At 40.6% G+C, this 19280-nt stretch overlaps 1 protein-coding gene across 13 annotated transcripts in view; it reads right to left on the bottom strand.

The window, feature by feature from the left end:
- LOC129783026 (adenomatous polyposis coli protein-like) overlaps nucleotides 1-19280 on the bottom strand; it is a 127620-nt gene that overhangs the window by 32955 nt on the left and 75385 nt on the right. For 12 of the 13 annotated variants that reach the window (XM_055792664.1, XM_055792663.1, XM_055792671.1 and 9 more), the window contains 2 exons: nucleotides 7359-7442; nucleotides 4154-4258 (listed from right to left, as the gene is read on the bottom strand). In XM_055792664.1, coding sequence (XP_055648639.1) covers nucleotides 4154-4258; nucleotides 7359-7442 — 189 coding nt within the window. Of the gene's footprint in view, nucleotides 1-4153; nucleotides 4259-7358; nucleotides 7443-12898; nucleotides 13340-19280 lie in introns of those variants that run through there. The other variant, XM_055792675.1, reaches the window with a different exon arrangement.

The raw sequence follows: 19280 nt of genomic DNA, 5'->3' as shown, positions 1-19280 counted from the left end.
TAACACATTTTTGCTTCTCTAATCTCTTCTGTAAGAATAGTACACGCTCTTAACTTGCTTAGTAAATTAGGCTGCTAGCTTGCTAAACAAAGTAATACTACAAATACTATATTTTTTTTCTGGCTTATTAACAGATGTTGATTCTGTCCATCATATGTTGCTACAGAACCGAGTTGCTATTGATTTTTATTATTAGCACAGGGACACAAGTGTGAAGACTTTGATAGGATGTGTTATGTGAATCTGAGTGACCACTGTGAATTAATTTACAAAAGTATACAAAACTCAAAAGCCTTAAAACAAAGATCTGCAACAGAGCCAGGGGCGGGATGCCTTTGGTCTCTTCTCACGGCTGGGAAACTTTGGGCCATGACTCAAAAGTATTACAGGATTTATTATAATTATCTTTAACCACCTTATTGATGTTTGCCTTATGTCTCCCATACCTTTTTTCCTGTATTCAGTGTTTAGTTGATTGTAACTTAAAGCAGCTCATGGTCACCCAGCTACACACAACCTTTGCCTCCTCACAATTAACAAGCAAAAAAGAGGAGGATAGAGAATGTCTGAAGAGAGATAGGAGAGGAAGCTGGAGAATTATTTGACCTAACAAGAGATGAGAAAACAACTAGGTATTGTGAAGGAGAATAGGAAAGATAAACATGGTTATTTAGTGTTTAATAGGTTTCTGCACGCTTGTAGAGATATATAGTTATGTAACTGCATGAACGATTTCTGCCCTGAGCCTGGTGGAGCATACAGCTTCGGTTTGTGTCCGGGCTCAGAGATGTAAATAGGGGCTTCTCTGTTATGGTAAAAGTGTTTCTCTTTGCATAAAAAAGAGAGGGAATGAAGGGAATGACCCCAGAGGTATGTTCAGAGAAGGCATGCTATGTTTCGAACTTTTTGACTGAACCAGTTCTTGTTTGGTGTGCCCTTCCATCTATGTATAATGTTAATCCAAAAGAAGCTGATATTGTTTACACTTTGTCGATAATTGTCTTTCTGTAGATGCTAATGTAGTAGGAGGCTATGATGGGAACGTGTCATTCGGTTCTTCTCTTATCCAGAGTAACAGCAGGGAAAGCATTAAAGAGTTAAATCACCTTGTTTGGTAGGCAGTTCAGAATGTGAGTCAAAATTGCCACTGCTTTTTGTTGTTGGTTCAGGGACATGGCTGTGAGGATTTGGATGGTATGTGCTGCGTGGATTTTAGGCGCCCCATTGCAGCAACATGTTATCAAAATCTGAGAAAATGTCAGCCTTTTTGGCATCCATTCACTCAGTTGGCAGTATTGTTTGTTTGCTATTACCTTGGTTGCTGTCATGTTTGCAAGGGCCCTGCAGAACATGGCAAACCTGGTACTAGCTGTTCAAAAACAAAAAGGGGAAATGGTAAAATTGTACGGAACAAAGACAGTGGGTTATTTTGACATTGATAATATGCCTTAGTTGGTTTTTTATTTGTTCTATTACTTGTGCCTTGTTTTTGCTCGGTTTCAGGGGTTCTTTTGTGCAACAGGAAGGGGGAGATACAGGAGCGGTCTGGAAACTAGGACCATGCATGGCAATCGGTTAGCTGAGGGGAATGTGCTCGAGCTTGTCTAGACAACAATTAACATGATGAGACTTGTTTACAGAGCACGGGGGAGTGGGAAACGGATGGCGGCGCCAAGGAAAGGTAACCCCTTGCTGTTAATTGCTGGTAGTTAACCACCAATCAGGGATTGCCTAGTATGCAATGCTTAGCTTCAAGAACCAATCTGTTTAAAACGCGCAGCTTCTGAAAGTGTATAAAAACTCGTGCTTCTGTACAATAAATTGACATTTGCTTGCATCAAGCTGCGTCCCGTATCTTCATTCGCCGCACATACTTTTCCTATTGTTTCTAAAAAATGGTATCAACTTTGATCCAAATAGCTATTTCCTTCAAAGCCATCTTTTTTGATCAGGGGTCCTCAAACTACGGCCCACGGGCTGGATATGGCCCCCCAGGGTCCTCAATCCGGCCCCCGGTATTTACAGAACCCCCCCGCCGGGGGTTGGGGGGGGAAACCAAGCAGCCGCAGATGACTGCCTGCCACTTTGTCTGCATGCTGGCCCCCTGTTTAAAAAGTCTGAGGACCCCTGTTTTTGACCTTACTACTTTGAGGATGCCAGGAGAACCAAATTAAATGCAATTAGTCTTTAGGACCCAGTGAGAAAGGTAATCTCAAAAAAGTAGACATTCATCTGAGAAACTGGAACATTACAGACTTACATGAACCCTCTTCTTGTGTAGAGCCTTTTCTTTCCAAATCTTTTCCTATCCTTCTATTTGATCTTGTTTTCTCTTTTTTATACTTTCCTCTCTTTCACTTGTTGTTTGTTGTACTATACTAGTTATTTACTCTGTCAATCAGGTTGTGTTCCCTGTTTGTGGCATATTTTATTAATAAAATAACACATTGAATTTCTTTATAAAATTTGCGAAATAAACGTTTGAATAAATTTCATTGCAGTGGCAGAATAGTAAGCATAATGGGACAGAAGAGAAGACAGCTGAAAGATGGTACAGAAAAGGGACATGGCTGTATCCTGAAAAATCCTTTCTTCAACTGGCAAATTTTCAATTAGCACTTCTCATATGACTACAAAACCAATTAGCCCCAAATTATTCAGTTAAAACTTTTTGCACTCCACTGCATAGTGATTGCTCAAAGAATCAAAGTATATTGAGCTGGTTTATCAGAAATAAATGCTATGCTAAATCTATTAAGCCTTCTGTCTCTGGACTTGCCCTAAAAGTAAATAATCCTCAGATGTCTCTTAGAACACAGATTCAGAGCCCTGGATCTATCAACTTCCAGGAGGAAAGAATACAAAAGCTTTAAATATTATAATGAGGCAAAGTTCAAAATTGCTCAAATCCTAAACAAAAAACCTCAAATGAAGAATGGATGAATTGTCTACTTGCGTAATGTCTGCCAAGGCATATGGGAATCCCTTCTTCCTTGTAAAATATCTGTTGTCCAAAATAACTCCCGATTCATAAAATCAAGAAAGAAAATACAGCCACAATGCATCAATTATTTAAATGCATTATGCTTTTAGCTCCAAAGCAGCAGTGATTATTTTTTTTCCCAAGCAATAAAGCTGTCATGAGAATTAGAGTGAGAGTATCAAGCAACTGTTCAAATATAGCAGAGAGAACTTAATTCAAAATAGTTATCAAATATCTTTCAAAAGCAAAAGTATGGGCTATGCTTAATGTTGAATCAGAGTAAACACTCAAGCCAAACAAGAAAATATATTCTTTCTGATAAATCTTATTGTACAGGATACTTTCAGAAGGATCTAAATAATTCTACTTCCCTAAAGTAGCACAGATATTTTACACATTAATTAAATGATCAATTTTATAGCATGAAGTTTTAAGAGCCCAAATTGCTAATGTGAATGTCTCAGCTACAGTTGGAGATTATGAAGTGAATGAACATTAATTAGCGCATGATAAATAAATAAAGTATTTTTAGCCAAAGAAAGAGGTCTCAAACTTGCAAAAATATTAATATAAAAATTAAAGAATTTCATGTAGCCCTCTAACTACAGTGCTAATATGTTTCACTAATAAAAAGAATGACAATGAAAGATTATTTAAAAGCATTTATATAATCCTCCAGCACACATCCAGATTATCTCATTGATAATACTGTTTCAAAGCTTTATCTAAAATAGTATTAACAAAAAATTAAATATAAACCTGCCATTTGATTATTTTAATTTTAAAATCACTGATATTTCAGTGATAATTTCTCAAGTGATTTTTTGAGCAATTTCCCATAATTAAACCATACTTCTAATATTACGGTTCACCTAGAATAAAATACATTTTCTATAGTAATTCTTTTTATTTGTTTCTTAGTATTAGGCTCATTAATCATTTAAATAAAAGAAAACGGCTCCTTGCATTACAGAATGTTTACACTTCATCCTATTAAAACATTTCTTTCTAATAAATACAAGAAATTTTCTCACTTCCAGATGGAATGAAGACAAGCATAAAACTTTAAAAAATGAACAGGCATACAAACATAATAAGGTATATACCAAAATATAAGCATTGCACATTTCAAGTATCTAATTATACTAACACAGAAAAAAATCAATTTACCTGACCAGTACCAGTAGTTGCTATGTTGATTTCTGCTGTTCCTTGACCTTCACTGTGCCTCTCTGTATCATGGGAGCCCATATCATGCTTGCTTTGAGGCACCCTCTGTTAATACATGTATGAAATTATATACAGAAATGAAGTACACTTTAACATTCAAAGCTCTCTACACAATAAATGCATCAATGCTGTATCTTTGCACAGCCATTGAGTAGTGCTTTGTATTTCATAACCCTTAGCTTCAATAATTAACAGCTGAGACAGTATCTTAGAAAAATTGCAAGATGAAAGCAAAGCATGTCCTTTCATGATTATAGTCCAGCAAGACAAAGGATTTCTGTGAGACAGAAACACCATTCTCTACCAGCTGTGCTCACATCACTATCATCTTCTCTCTAAACTTAAATAAATAAATAATTACAAATCAGATCACTAATAATAAATTGGGCAATTTTATTCAGAAACATTTTGAAAGCTTTCATAACATGTTTTGAAAATATCCTCAAATTGTTTTGAAAACTATACTAATTATATCTGTCCAATAACAAACCAGACGTTCTATGTAGAAAAAAACTGTATATTATATTGGTAATTGTTGTGCTTTCCTCTCATCTTACTGAAAAGTTGCAGCAACTTTAATATTGAATGCTGGAACAAAAAAATGTAAATTAAATGTATTTTCATTCTGAAATAAAGATGGGCATCTCTCTCTAAATATCACATGACAAGAGTACCACTGATTTTAGAGAAAATGACAGACATACAAAGAAATGTCTTGCAGAGTTATCTGAAAATAAAAAATTATACTATAATAATATTGCTCACTAAGTGTCCATGGCAGAATATGAACAAGACTCTGACCTTTCTGGACTATAGTCCTAGACTTTAAAGACAGAAGAGTATCTTCTCTTTTCTTATCACTATTCTATTAGCCTTCTATTCAATGACCTGAATTTAGCCAAGACCTACATACTGTGTAGTAAAGACTAAGTGTATTTAACAAGTGTATCACATTTACACTAAAGGAGGCTATATTGGTTTATACTGATAACTTTTCAGTACTAAGCAATTTTACTATTTTTAAGATATTTTTGATTTATTTAAAAATAAGTATGTCTTACACCATCTGGCAAAACAGAAATACCATCATAGGTAACTTTATTAATCCACACTGGCCACTGGCCAGATCAGTAACAAATACCTTTAAAATCCAAAGCACTAATCAGCATGATTTGCCTTAAAAGAATGTCTAATAGGAAGAGGCTATTATCCAAGATACAGAGAAAACAGCTTAGTAAAAAGGATGTTAAAATTTTTTGTAAACCATTGAAAAATGACTGCTGGAGAATAAGAATCCTAGTTTATTTTTCTGGCTGAAGAATATAGATGTCTCCGGACTACATACTTGACATTTAAATATATTAATTCAAAGAAGATTTATAGCTAATAGAGGAGCTTGTTACTTTAGAAAAAAGCTTTAATAGATGTGATCTACTGTATCTGCTCAATTAAGGTTATTTGAAAAAGGGAGGGAAGATATGTAATTTTGCTAAAAATTACTTATGAAGTGCACAAAGTTTAATTTCATAACAAAGCTAGAGATTAAATCGTATAATTGCCTATTTCTGACATCTACTAGATTGTACTTTCCCTGTGGTTGCTATATACCTCTGCAACAATTTCTATCCATAAAACATAAAAGTTTTATTAGGAAACTGGAAGCCTAACATGCTGCCTCCTGACACCCTGCCCCCTGACTGACATGGGCAGCATATGCAGGATGTCACCCACATTATTCATGTAAGGTATGATTTTCTCAAATCACACTGCCATTGGTGGAGCCAAGAAGTGGTGCGACTCTTACTCGCAGTCAAAAGGCATTTCCATGATCAGCTGTTGCTGCCAGATGACCCAGACACCAAGTGTCCCTGGCAGTCCACCAGAACCAGGGCATCGCTTATGATCCTGTGTTTACTGTCAGTGATTGGGTGAGTCACCATATGGGTGCATTGTTGCTCATCTTTCCTACTGTTCAATAAAACTGTCTTTTATAACGTCTTGTCAGTCCCCATTACTGTTCAGACCACAAAGCCCAATGCTACTGTCATTTAATTCAGTTGCTTAATGCAACTGTGCAAGTCTGCTAGTTTGATTTGGGAGACTTATACAAACATTTTAGTATAAAAGTAGAAGTCATTTCTCAAAAAAATCAAACCTATGTTTTACCACAAGTAAGTGTGCTGACAGAATTAAATGAAAAGGTTAGGAAAACAAACTGATAATTCTCAAAAACGTTTACTGACTTTTAAAAGCAGCAATCAAGGCCATAAATGAAGCAAAACTGCAGCTAGACTGGCTAGCATGTCAAAAGACTAGACAACTTCAACTATACACACTACTGTCAGCTTCACTTACAATACCAGATGTTTCCCAAAAAACTAGAATTGTGAAATAATTTATTTTCTACAGTGGGAAAAATCTGTATCCCTTAATAATTCAAAAGTTTCCCTGAACTTTCACAGTAGTTATTTTGAGCAAAGACAATCAAATATGCAGGTCCAAAATACAATTTATAGTTAATTTACAAGTATGAGAAAGAGTTGAGCTTGTAAATTAATTCCCACTGTGAGTACAGTTTTTGTTGATGACAATTATTATTATGGACTTTGCCATGTACAGGAAACATTATCTTCTACTTCTTAATATAGGACCCAATACTTAAATAATAAAAACATGCAAGGCTCCTCTAGTGAAGTCTGACAGAAACTGTATATGCCCTTTTTTTCTTATCTCAAAAGATAGGCAGACCATGAAGCTGCTTATCAGAGATTCATATTTAGAAAGACATTAAAAAATAGTTGCTAAATCAAACTTTCAGCCTTTATATTACATTGCACTTTGACCTTTTTATTGAAACTGCTAGTTAAACTTTTAACTGATATATAATTATTGATTAAAATTAAACAGTAGCATAAAGAATATTCCAAATTTTCCACCCTCAGTTCATTGCTAACAGAGCAAGTAACATGCTACCAAATTTTACTCCCGAGGCAGCTCCAGCCTATGAATATTGAGTAATTTATGAACAATGACATCACTTGCTGATACAAATAATGCTGCCCATCAATATACTCATATAAGTAGATTTGCTTTTTTAAAAAGATACATATTATAATCAAAAGAAGGCAAGAAATTGCTCACTAACCTCTGCTTCAGCTGCTTGTGATTGCAGGAGCTGTCGTATACAAAGAACGTCCTTCTCTATTTGTTGAATCCTCATCACCCTTACCTGAAATAAATGTATTTTCATGTATGATTTTTAAAAAAATAAATCCTTATACTTACTGTACAAAATGACAATGACAGGAGTTCATTGCAAATATAGCTGACTGCAAAACAGAACTACTTCATTCATGAGGAAATTCCACAAATGTTCTTGACAATAAAAAAACAGGCATGATTGAAAACATGGGGTTTTAATAAAACTGAAACTAATTTGGTTATAATATTATATTGTTACACAGTACAAGCCCAGGTATATAATAATATTTCAGTAAAATTGCACAATTTTCCTATTTCTGAATGTGACATTCTATGCAGGTTTTTAGCAAATTATTTCATCTTCATCTCAAATGTTAGAGTTCTACTTGCCTTACAGAGGCACCAGGCCTGCTGGCAACAGAAAGGGTTCACCCATCTCAAAGGGAGAAAAGGATCCTACGTCAGGAGTTAGCAGGACGCATTGAGACAACTTTTAACTAGATTAGAAGGAGGAAGGGGATAAACCCAGGCCTGTTAGAGATGAGCTTGAGGGCAGAATGCCAGTGTTGGAGGCGACATCAAGAGCCCAACTGAAGTGCATCTATGCCAATGCCTGAAGCATGGGCAACAAACAGGAGCTGGAAGCCATCATGCAGGAGGAAGACTATGACATAATGGCTATCACGGAAATGTGATGGGAAAACTCACATGACTGGAGTGCTGCAATGGATGGCTATAAACACTTCAAAAGGGATAGGCAAGGAAGGAGAGGTAATGGGGTAGCTCTGTATGTCAGGGAGTGTTTCAACTGCCTAGAGCAGGGGTCCTCAAACTACGGTCCGCGGGCTGGATACAGCCCCCCAGGGTCCTCAATCCGGCCCCCGGTATTTACAGAACCACCCCCCGCTGGGGGTTGGGGGGGGAAACCAAGCAGCCGCAGATGACTGCCTGCCCCTTCATCCGCGCCAGCCCCCTGGTTAAAAAGTTTGAGGACCCCTGGCCTAGAGCTTAATGATAGTAACAAGGCTGAATGTTTATGGGTAAGGATCAGGGGGAAGGCCAACAAGGCAGACATCCTGGGAGGAGTCTGTTATAGACCACCCAAACAGAATGAAGAGGAAGATGAAACATTCTACAAGCAGCTGGGAGAAGTCTCGTGTTCACTAGCGCTTATTCTCGAGTGGGACTTCAACCGACCGGATGTCCACTGGAAATGCAACACAGCGGAGAGGAAGCACTCTAGGAGGTTCCTGGAGTGTGTGGAAGATAACTTCCTGATAGAGCTGGTGAGTGAGTCAACAAGAGGAGATGCCCTGCTGGACCTGCTGGTTACAAACAGGGAAGGCCTGATGGGTGATGCGGTGGTTAGAGGCCGTCTTGGGTATAACAATCATGAAATGATAGAGTTTTTGGTTCTTGGAGAAGGAAGGAACAGGCTCAGAAGAACTGCCACCTTGGACTTTCAAAGGGCAGACTTTGGCCTGTTTAAGAGCCTGGTCGACAGAGTCCCTTGGGAGGCAGTCCTGAAGGGCCAAGGGCTCCAGGAAGGCTGGACGTTCTTCAGAAAGGTAGTCTTAAAGGCAAAGAAACAGTCAGTCCCCATGTGCTGAAAGACAAGCCAGTGGGGAAGAAGACCAGCCTGGCTGAACAGAGAGCTTTGGCGGGAACTCAGGGAAAAAAAGAAAATTTACCACCTTTGGCAGAAGGGGCAGGTAACTCTGGAGGACTCCAAGGATGCCATTATTAGGTTATACAGGGAGAAAATTAGAAAAGCAAAAGTCCAGCGAGAATTTAAGCTGGCCACTGCTGTAAAAGATAACAAAACCTGTTTTTACAAATACATTAGAAGCAAAAGGAGGGTCAAGGATAACCTGCATCCTTTACTGGATGCAGTGGGGAACATTGCCACAAAGGATGAGGAAAAGGCTGAGGGACTTAATGCTTCCTTTGCCTCAGTCTTTAATAGCAAGACCAGTTACCCTCTGGGTACTCAGCCCCCCGAGCTGGAAGACAGGGAGGAGGAGGAGCAGAATGAAGTCTCCACGGTCCAGGAGGAAACAGTTACTGACCTGCTGCTCCACTTAGACATGCACAAGTCTATGGGGCTGGATGGGATCCACCTGAGGGTACTGAGGGAGCTGGCAGAGGAGCTCACCAAGCCGTTCTCCATCATTTATCGACAGTTCTGGCTAACTGGGGAGGTACCAGCAGACTGGAGGTTAGCCAATGTGACGCCCATCTACAAGAAGGGCCAGAAAGAGGATCTGGGGAACTACAGGCCCATCAGCCTGACCTCAGTGCTGGGGAAGGTTATGGAGCAGATCATCCTGAGTGCCATCACGTGGCACGTGCAGGACAACCGGGGGATCAGGCCCAGTCAGCATGGGTTTATGAAAGGCAGGTCCTGCTTGACAAACCTGATCTCCTTCCACCACAAGATGACCTGCCTAGTGGATGAGGGAAAGGCTGTGGATGTTGTCTACCTGGACCTTAGTAAAGCCTTTGATGCTGTCTTCCATAGCATTCTGCTGGAGAAACTGGCTGCTCATGGCTTGGACAGCTGTACTCTACGCTGGGTTAAAAGCTGGCTGGCTGGCCGAGCCCAAAGAGTGGTAGTAAATGGAGTTACATCCAGCTGGCGTCTGGTCACAAGTGGTGTTCCCCAGGGCTCAGTATTGGGCCAGTTCTGTTTAACATCTTTATCACCGATCTGGACAAGGGGATTGAGTGCACCCTCAGGAAGTTTGCAGACGATACCAAGTTGGGGGGAGAGTGTTGATCTGCTTGAGTGTAGGAAGGCTCTGCAGAGGGATCTGGACTTGCTGGATCAATGCACCAAGGCCAATTGTATGAGGTTTAACAAGGAGAAGTGCTGGGTCCTGCACTGGGGTCACAACAACCCCACGCAACACTACAGGCTGGAAAAGCTGCCAGGCGGAAAAGGACTTGGGAGTGCTGGTTGACACCTGGCTGAATATGAGCCAGCAGTGTGACCAGATGGCCAAGAAGTCCAAGAGCATCCTGGCTTGTATCTGAAATAGTGTGGCCAGTAGGACAAGGGAAATGATGTACAGTGCCTGTACTCGGCACTGGTGAGGCCACACCTCAAATACTGTGTTCAGTTTTGGGCCCCTCACTTCAAGAGGGATGTAGAGGTGCTGGAACGTGTCCAGAGAAGGGCAAAGAGGCTGGTGATGGGTCTGGAGGACAAGTCTTATGAGGAGCGGCTGAGGGAACTGGGGTTGTTTAGCCTGGAGAAGAGGAGGCTCAGGGGAGACCTTATTGCTCACTACAACTACCTGAAAGGAGGTTGTAGGCAGGCGGAGGAAGGTCTCTTTTACTACGTAACAAGTGGTAGGACAAGGGGAAATGGCCTCAAGTGGCACCAGGGGAGGTTTAGATTGGATATTAGGAAAAATGTCTTCACTGAAAGGGTGGTCAAGCATTGGAACAGGCTGCCCAGGGAGGTGGTGGAATCACCATCCCTTGAGGTGTCTAAAAAACGTGTAGATGTGGTGCTTAGGGACATGGTTTAGTGGTGGTCTTGGCAGTCCTGGGTTAACGGTTGGACTTGAAGGTGTTTTCCAACCGAAATGATTCTATGATTCTATGAATTGAGAGTTATTTATATATCCAGATTGTTTTGAAGGTATAAAATCATTAATATCTTAATTATTTTCAGCTACTACGATGATTAGAGAAATTTGCCTATGGACAGCCTCTGAATATTTTCTGTTCCTACAAATTCCGAAGTATTTACTGGGTTAGCAAAAAAACCCTACATACTGCTTCTTTGGTTTGTTTGGGATTTTATAGATACTTCTGATGTGAATCTTTTATAGCTATAATTGACACTTCCCCCTGCAATAATTCTGTGGTTAGTCAATGGAATGTTGAAAAATTGAACTTCACAGGATACATATACTCCATGTAAATTATACTATTGAGCACAGGATGCATTATGAGTTTGTGAGACAATAAGTGAATGAAATAAGTGATATATCCCTCCATCAGTCTGATAATAAATTGAATGAAAAAAAAATGAACTTTAGAAGTAGGCATAAAATAATTAGCCAAACAATATCAGGACAGAAACAAAGCACTGAATTGATTAAATAGGATATTTTTTGTATGATGGATAGCTTAAAAATGAATGTATAGTTTAAAAGAAAAATCCTGATCATTTTATCTACATAGCATTTACAACGCTATACTAAAGGAGGAGAGGCTTTGTGAATATAGTGGACACAAAAAGGGTCAGCATTGCAATCAGCCTTATTTAACATTTTATAATCTAAAATTGAAATAAGGTATACTTTTTAAAAAGCGGCAAATGCCATGTATATTGTTAACAGATACACAATATAATCTAGATATTTTAGAAACATAGAAAAAATATAATCATTAAGAATAGAATGAATTTTTAAAACATGCAAGATGATAAGCTGTGGGAAAAGCATCCTAAACACCAACACTCAGTGGAGTTAAAAATACTAATCTATAAATTAGATATTTATTTGTAAAGCAAAGTATCAGAAAAAAAAGCCAATAAAATTTGAAAGCTACATGCACAGAAGCCTCATCACAACATGAGGCAGATATATAATTCATTCCCCTTCTCTCCTGCATCAGGAAATTCTTAGAGTATTAGAAAGATAAAAATATTACTGGGAATAACTATACATTGGTGAGGTGATGCACAACTAACAGAACACATCTCTCCTTTTCGTCTTTAAGAATTACTTAAACTTTCCCCAAACTGAGTTTCTTTCTGGTTAACCAGTAATTTATTTAATAAAGGGCACTGAGAGAAACTGAGTGTATGTATATGTGACACTAAAAGCAGGGCTTTCCCCCCCCCAAAAAAAAAAAACCAACCAAGTAAAGATTACATGATTTGTCCAGTATCAATGGTGAAGTTCTCAAAACAACAACAATTCAGTCCATATCTGCCAAATTTTAGTCCAGAGATTTAAACATCAGAACGTTCTTCTCTCTGCTTATTCATTATTTGTGTTACAGGGGACTTCAGGAGATCCATCAACCATTTTGCACCAAACACTGCACAAGCAGAAAAAAGAACATATTTCCTGCCCCAAAGGGATTACAGGCCAAAGATAAACATACAATAGAGGTATGCAATCAAAGAAGAATCAGAAATCAATAGTGTTAAGTTTGATGAACAGCAATCAAAACTCTAAGAACATAATTTAATTTGTTCAATAATGAATCGGAAATGATCCTAAAGTCAGTAAATCACTGAATGAATATAAATTATGCTCACTGCTATGTGAACACAAAATAACAAAGCATAGCAGTAGGATTATTGCTGAGCTTTACTTAGATTAAGATGATAAGGGGAAGGCAAAAAATGTCAAGAAAATGTCCATATTACTGGTATTTTACAAGAGACCTCAGATTTGCATGGCCAGGAGGTCAAGAGAGGTGATTCTGCCCCTCTACTGCGCTCTGGTGAGAACTCACCTGGAGTACTGCATCCAGCTCCAGAGTCTTCAGTACAAGAAAGACATGGACCTGATGAAACAGGTCCACAGGAAGGCCACAAAAATGACCAGAGGGATGGAACACCTCTCCTATATGGAAAGACTGAGAGAATTGCGGTTGTTCAGCCTGGAGAAGAGAAGGCTCTAGGGAGACCTTACAGTGGCCCTTCAAGACTTTAAAGGGTGCTTATGAGAAACATGGGGTCAGAATTTTTAGTAGGGCCTGTTGCAATAGAACAAGGGGCAATGGTTTCAAACTAATGTGCTGGTTTCAGCTGGGATAGAGTTAATTTTCTTCTCAGTAGCTGGTACAATACTGTGGTTTGGACTTGGTGTGAGAACAACGTTGATAGCACACTGATGGTTTTGAATGTTGTTAAGTAATGTTTATACTAAGTCAAGTTTCTTGAGTCCTCCCAGAGAGAGGGCTGGAGGGGCACAGGAAATTGGGAGGGGACACAGCCAGGACAGGTGACCTGAACTAGCCAAAGAGGTATTCCATAGCATATGACGTCATGCTGAGTATATAAACTGGGGGAAGAAGGAGGAAGGTGGGGACATCTGGCATTATGGCATTTGTCTTCCTGAGTAACCGTTACGTGTGATGGAGCCCTGCTCTCCTGGAGATGGATGAACACCTGCCTACCAATGGAAAGTAGTGAATGAATTCCTTGTTTTGCTTTGCTTGCATGAGCAGCTTTTGCTTTACCTATTAAGTTGTCTTTATCTCAACCCATGCGTTTTCTCACTTTTACTCTTCCAATCCTCTCCCCCACCTCACCAAGGGGGAGTGAGCGAGTGGCTGTGTGGTACTTAGTTGTCAGCTGGGGTTAAACTGGGACAACTAAAAGAGGGTAGATTTGGACTAAATGTAAAGAAAAAAATTTTTACAAGGGTGGTGAAACACTGGAAGAGGTTGCCTAGAGAGGCTGTAGATGCCCCATCCCTGGAAACATTCAAGGTCAGGCTGGATGGGGCTTTGAGCAACCTGGTCTAGTTGAAGATGTCCTTGCTCATTGCAGGGGGGGGTTGAATTTTGTGACCTTTAAAGGTCCCTTCCAACCCAAACCATTCTGTGATTGTATGATTAAGAAGTCAAACAGTTTAATATTATAGAAGACAAATGGTTGTAAACTACATAATAAGCAACATTAAATAAACAATAATTTAATAATAAGTTTAATTATAATAATTGTACACAAATATATTATTTAATAATTTAGTATTAAATAAAATAAGAAAACATTATCTCAGTGCTCTTCATTATATGAATGCTATGTCTATTATATTAGTTAACGATGTCATTTGATTACCTGTGCTTTTGCATGACTAGGAATGAACTTTGAAGTATCTGAATGCATTTAGGAACACTTTTAACCCAGCTACACACAACCTTTGCCTTGTCTCAATTAACAAGCAAAAAAGAGGAGGATAGAGAATGTCTGAAGAGAGATATAGGAGAGGAAGATGGAGAATGTCTGACCTAACAAGAGATGAGAGAACAGCTGGGTATTGTGAAGGAGAGTAGGAAAGATGAACATGGTTATCTAGTGTGTAATAGGTGTCTGCATGCTTGTAGTGATGTATAGCTATGTAACTACATGAATGATTTCTGCCCTGAGCCTGGTGGAGCATGCAGCAGCCTGAGCTTAGCGTGCCAGACCGTGGGAGCACTGCTGCCGCCAGTCAACCCAACAACTAATGTGTGGTCTCCTTACTGAACCAGTCCTTGTTTGGTGTGCCCTTCCTGATTTGCAGACATTGTTGCAAAAAAGTGAATGTATGTGAGGAATGAAGAATCTTACTGAAAGCCTTGATATTTGGGATAATTGATTACCTCTGTATAATGTTAATCCAAAAGAAGTTGATGTTGTTTGCACTTTCAATGTCAATAGTTGTCTTTATGTAGATGCTAATGTAGTAGGAGGTTATGATGGGACCATGACACCCACATAAATCAACACGTGAACATGCTGATAAGCATCATGCGCTTAAATGCAATATAACTTTGGATGAAGCATGTAATGATGTAGTTGATTTATGGAACTGATGGGAACGTATTGCAGCGGTTCTTCTCTTATCCAGAGCAACAGCAGGGAAAGCATTAAAGAGTTAAATCACCTTGTTTGTTAGGCAGTTAAGAATGTGAGTCAAATTTACCACTATGACATACAAAACAGAGCAACTATTGGCTTTTAGCTGTTGGCTCAAGGACATGGCTGTGAGGATTTTGATGGTATGTGCTGCGTGGATTTTAGGCGCCCCATTGCAGCAACATGTTACCAAAATCTGAGAAAATGTCAGCCTTTTTGGCATCCATTCACTCAATTGGCAGTATTGTTTGTTTGCTATTGCCTTGGTTGCTGTCATGTTTGCAAGGGCCCTGCAGAACATGGCAAACCTGGTACTAGCTGTTCAAAAAAAAAAGCGGGGAGAATTGTAGAATTGTATGGAACAGAGACAGTGGGTTGTTTTGACATTGATAATGTGCAGCTTTGGCCTTGCTTTGACAATGTGCAGCTGAGATCCTGCAGCAAAGAGGTAAATAACTTTGAGGGAGTATGAGAAGAAACTAGGATGAGACAGAAACAAAGGAGGAATGTGATCTCACCTCTAGAAGATAAGGAAACAGCATGAACAGTAGAGAGTAGCCTATAGTGAACAGCACTATGGAAAGTGTTGCATGAATTTGACTGATCACTCAAACTCTATTCATAAGCAGCTTGCTGAGTTAAGAAAAAATGTACAGGCTATAGAGATTGAGTATGGGTTAATGGACTGGCTACAGAGTTTAGGAATTACTGGATGGTTAAAAGATTTGTTTCTGCATGGGATAATGGTATTAATTGCCATTGTAATCTTTTTAATGATATTGGGCTGTGTGTGGAATTGCTTTATGAGAACTATGAACAGAATGATAAAAGGGGTCTGGATTGCTCAAAAACAAAAAAGGGGGATTTGTGGAGTGGCTGGAAGACAACGGACATATCACGAGCAATCCAGACCAAGTAACTGTGTTGTAATAGCAGGCTGAGCAGGCCGAAACTGTAACAAGCTGCAGCTGTTGTGAAGGACATATGCAAGGCCAAGGGAGACAAAGAAACTGTGTATTCACAGAGACATAAGAGAGTCGGACAGAAAGATGAGAAAAAACAGGATGCCTGCACAAGGGGGGAGCAGCGTGTGGGCGCCGCACCGGGACCAATCATAAGGGGAGATGGAAGCGTGTGAACGAGTAGTTTTAACCTATCACCTTTTACATAACAAAGCCTGCGTAGCGTGTGTATTTTTAGCTGGGGGTATAAATTGCTGTGAGTCTATTAATAGCACCTGTAGAGTATAAATTGCTGTGAGTCTATTAATAAAGTGACACTAACTTGATCACATTGGTCGTATAAGTTGCGTCCAAGCCTTCTGCCTCAACAGACTCCTGTCAAACATGATGGCAAGGTAACCTCTAAAAGAAAGATGTTGTAAACTACCAAGGCAAGTAGACCACCACTGAGGGAGGTGCCCAGTATCTGGGGGAATTAGCTGTGGTGTTCTACAGCAACCTGGACAACAACCAGGCCTCCAAAGATCTGGATGAAATTTAGCACACATGGTCCATGTGGTGGAAGTTTGTACTGGAACATACTGACATTGTACGCCAGCACCCTGATGATAATGGACTGGACAGACATTGAGGCACCAACTGTGGATAAACTGGCCTGCTAGCTCTATCAATTCAAAGAGAAACTCTCATCCTCCCCAACACTATGGGCCTATGTCTCAGCTATGGAAAAACTGTCCCAACAGGTCCAACAATTCAAAGTAAATGTCTTCCTCCTTGTCCCTGCAGGGTGGTGTCTCAGCTTTCAAGAATGCCATATGGAATCAGCCTTTTTCTGCTCAAGGGAAAGGGAACTGTGGGACACCCTGTGGTTCTATCTGTGTGACCACAGGGAGGACATAAGGAATTGGGACGGTGCACCTACTTCAAACCTACAAGCTCACACACATGAATTGCAAGAAAAAACAGCATCCAAAAAGAGTCCATCCAGGAAGATGACTGCTCTGTTTGATGTTGAGCAATTCCCCAGACAGAGTAGAAGGGCTGATCCTACTTCTGCTCCTGATGAATGGACTGAATGGACTTCTGCTTTGCAATTACAGGAGCGAGGTAAGGAATGCTCTGACCAGGAGTAGAGAGGCCCTGACTCTGGCCAGGAAGAGGAACGGGAGAACTGGGTTTACTCCACTATGTGGATTCATAGCTTGGCACATCAGACCCAAACGAGTACAAGGTTATGGTGGAAACTGGTGCACAGTGTACCCTAATGCCATGAGGGTATAAGGTCACAGAACCCATCTGGATTTCTGGAGTGGCAGGGGGATCCCAACAGTTGTCTGTGTTGGAGGCTGAGGTGAGCTTAATAGGGGACAAGTAGCAAAAGCACCCAATGGTGACCAGCCCAGTGGCCCCATGTCTTCTTGGCATAGACTACCTCAGGAGAGGGTACTTCAAGGACCCAAGGGGGTACCAATGGGCTTTTGGAGTAGCCATCATAGATACAGAGAAGATTAAACAGCTTTCCACCTTGCCCAGCCTCTTGGATGATCTCTCTGTTGCCAGGTTGCTGCATGTCCCCGGTATCAATACAGGCTGGGGAATTAAGGGATTGAGAGCAGCCCTGCAGAGAAGGACTTGGGTATACTGGTGTATGAAAAATTGGACATGAGCTGGCAGTGTGAACTTGCAGCCCAGAAAGCCAACCATATCTTGGGCTGCATCAAAAGAAGCGTGGGACAGCAGGTCGAAGGAGGTGATTCTCCCCCTCGAGTATGTTCTCATGAGGCCCCACCTGGAGTACTGTGTTCAGCTCTGGAGCCACCAACATAAAAAGGACATGTACCTGCTGGAGCAAGTCCAGAGGAGGGCCATAAAGATGATCAGAGGGCTGGAGCACCGCTCCTATGGCTGAGCAAGTTGGGGTTATTCAGCCTGGACATGAGAAGGCTCTGGGGAGACTTTATAGCAGCCTTTCAGTACTTAAAGGGGGCTTATAAGAAAGATGGGGATAGACTTTTTAGTAGGGCCTGTAGCGATAGGACAAGGGGTAATGGTTTTAAACTGAAAGAGGGTAGATTTAGATTAGTTATTAGGAAGAAATTCTTTACTGTGAGGGTGGTGAGATGCCCGATCCCTGGAAACATTCAAGGTCAAGTTGGACGGGGCTCTGAGCAAGCCTCTCTAGTAGACCAGATGACCTTTAAAGGTCCCTTCAACCCAAACCATTCTATGATTCTATGTTTCTATGATTCATATCAAAGAACAGCAAGTGCCAATTGCTCTCATTAAGGTGTTATCATGAAGACTCTTGGATGAGATGGTGGCACCTCTGTGATAACATTTAAGAAGGTAAAAAATACTGCACAACCGCAGCTGGGAGAGAGGAGTGAGAATAATTGAGAGAAAAACAACTCTGCAGACACCAAGGTCATTGAAGGAGGGGGAGGAGGTACTCCAGCAGCATGAGCAGAGATTCCCCTGCAGCCTGTGGTGAAGACCATGGTGGTGACACAAATTCTCCCCCTGCAGCTCATGGAGGGAGCACAAGGGAACAGATATCCACCTGCAGCCTGTGGAGGACCCCACACCACAGCAAGTGGACCTGTGGAGAGCCTGCACTGGAGCAGGCTCCTGGCAGAAAATGTGGTCTCTGTGGAGAAGATCCCATACTGGAACAGGTTTTCTGGCAGGAACTGTGGCCTTGCAGGGGACCAACACTGGCCCATTATATTGAGAGGCCCATTTAAAGTTATAAAAACAGTCACTACCGGGACTCCTCCCCCTGACGGGGTGGCCCAGAAAGTCTCAGTACAAAAGTGGTATGCTCAGATTGAACACTATTGTAACACTTTCTTTGTATCTGAAGGAGCTTAAAAAACCCTAGCTATACAAGAAGTAGAGAGCCTGGACGAGGGCCAAGATAAACCTGCCTCAGTCATTCAGGTGGCCCCCTGTGAACAGTCAGTTAGTGCTTGGTTTACTGATGCTTCTGCCAAAAGGGAAGGAAAAGTGTGGAAATACCGAGCAGTAGCACTCCATACCTCTTCCAATGAGCAAATTATAACAGAGGGAGAGGGTAGTGCACAAGTTGGTGAATTAATTGCAGTATGGAGCGTTTTTCAACGCAAAGCACAAACTACTTCTCCTGTTTACATTTATATTGATTCTTATGCTGCATTTAAGGGATGTACTGAATGGCTTTCTTTCTGGGAGCAAAATGAATGGCAGGTTAATAGGATTCCAGTGTGGCAAAAGGAAAAATGGCAAGACATCTTAAGTATTGCTAGCCGAGGGAACTTTGCTGTAGGTT

The sequence above is a fragment of the Falco peregrinus genome, chromosome W (assembly GCF_023634155.1).
Source record: "Falco peregrinus isolate bFalPer1 chromosome W, bFalPer1.pri, whole genome shotgun sequence".
Taxonomy (NCBI): Eukaryota; Metazoa; Chordata; class Aves; order Falconiformes; family Falconidae; genus Falco; species Falco peregrinus.
The sequence above is the reverse complement of the archived record's forward strand: the minus strand, read 5'-3'. Positions and strand labels throughout refer to the sequence as shown.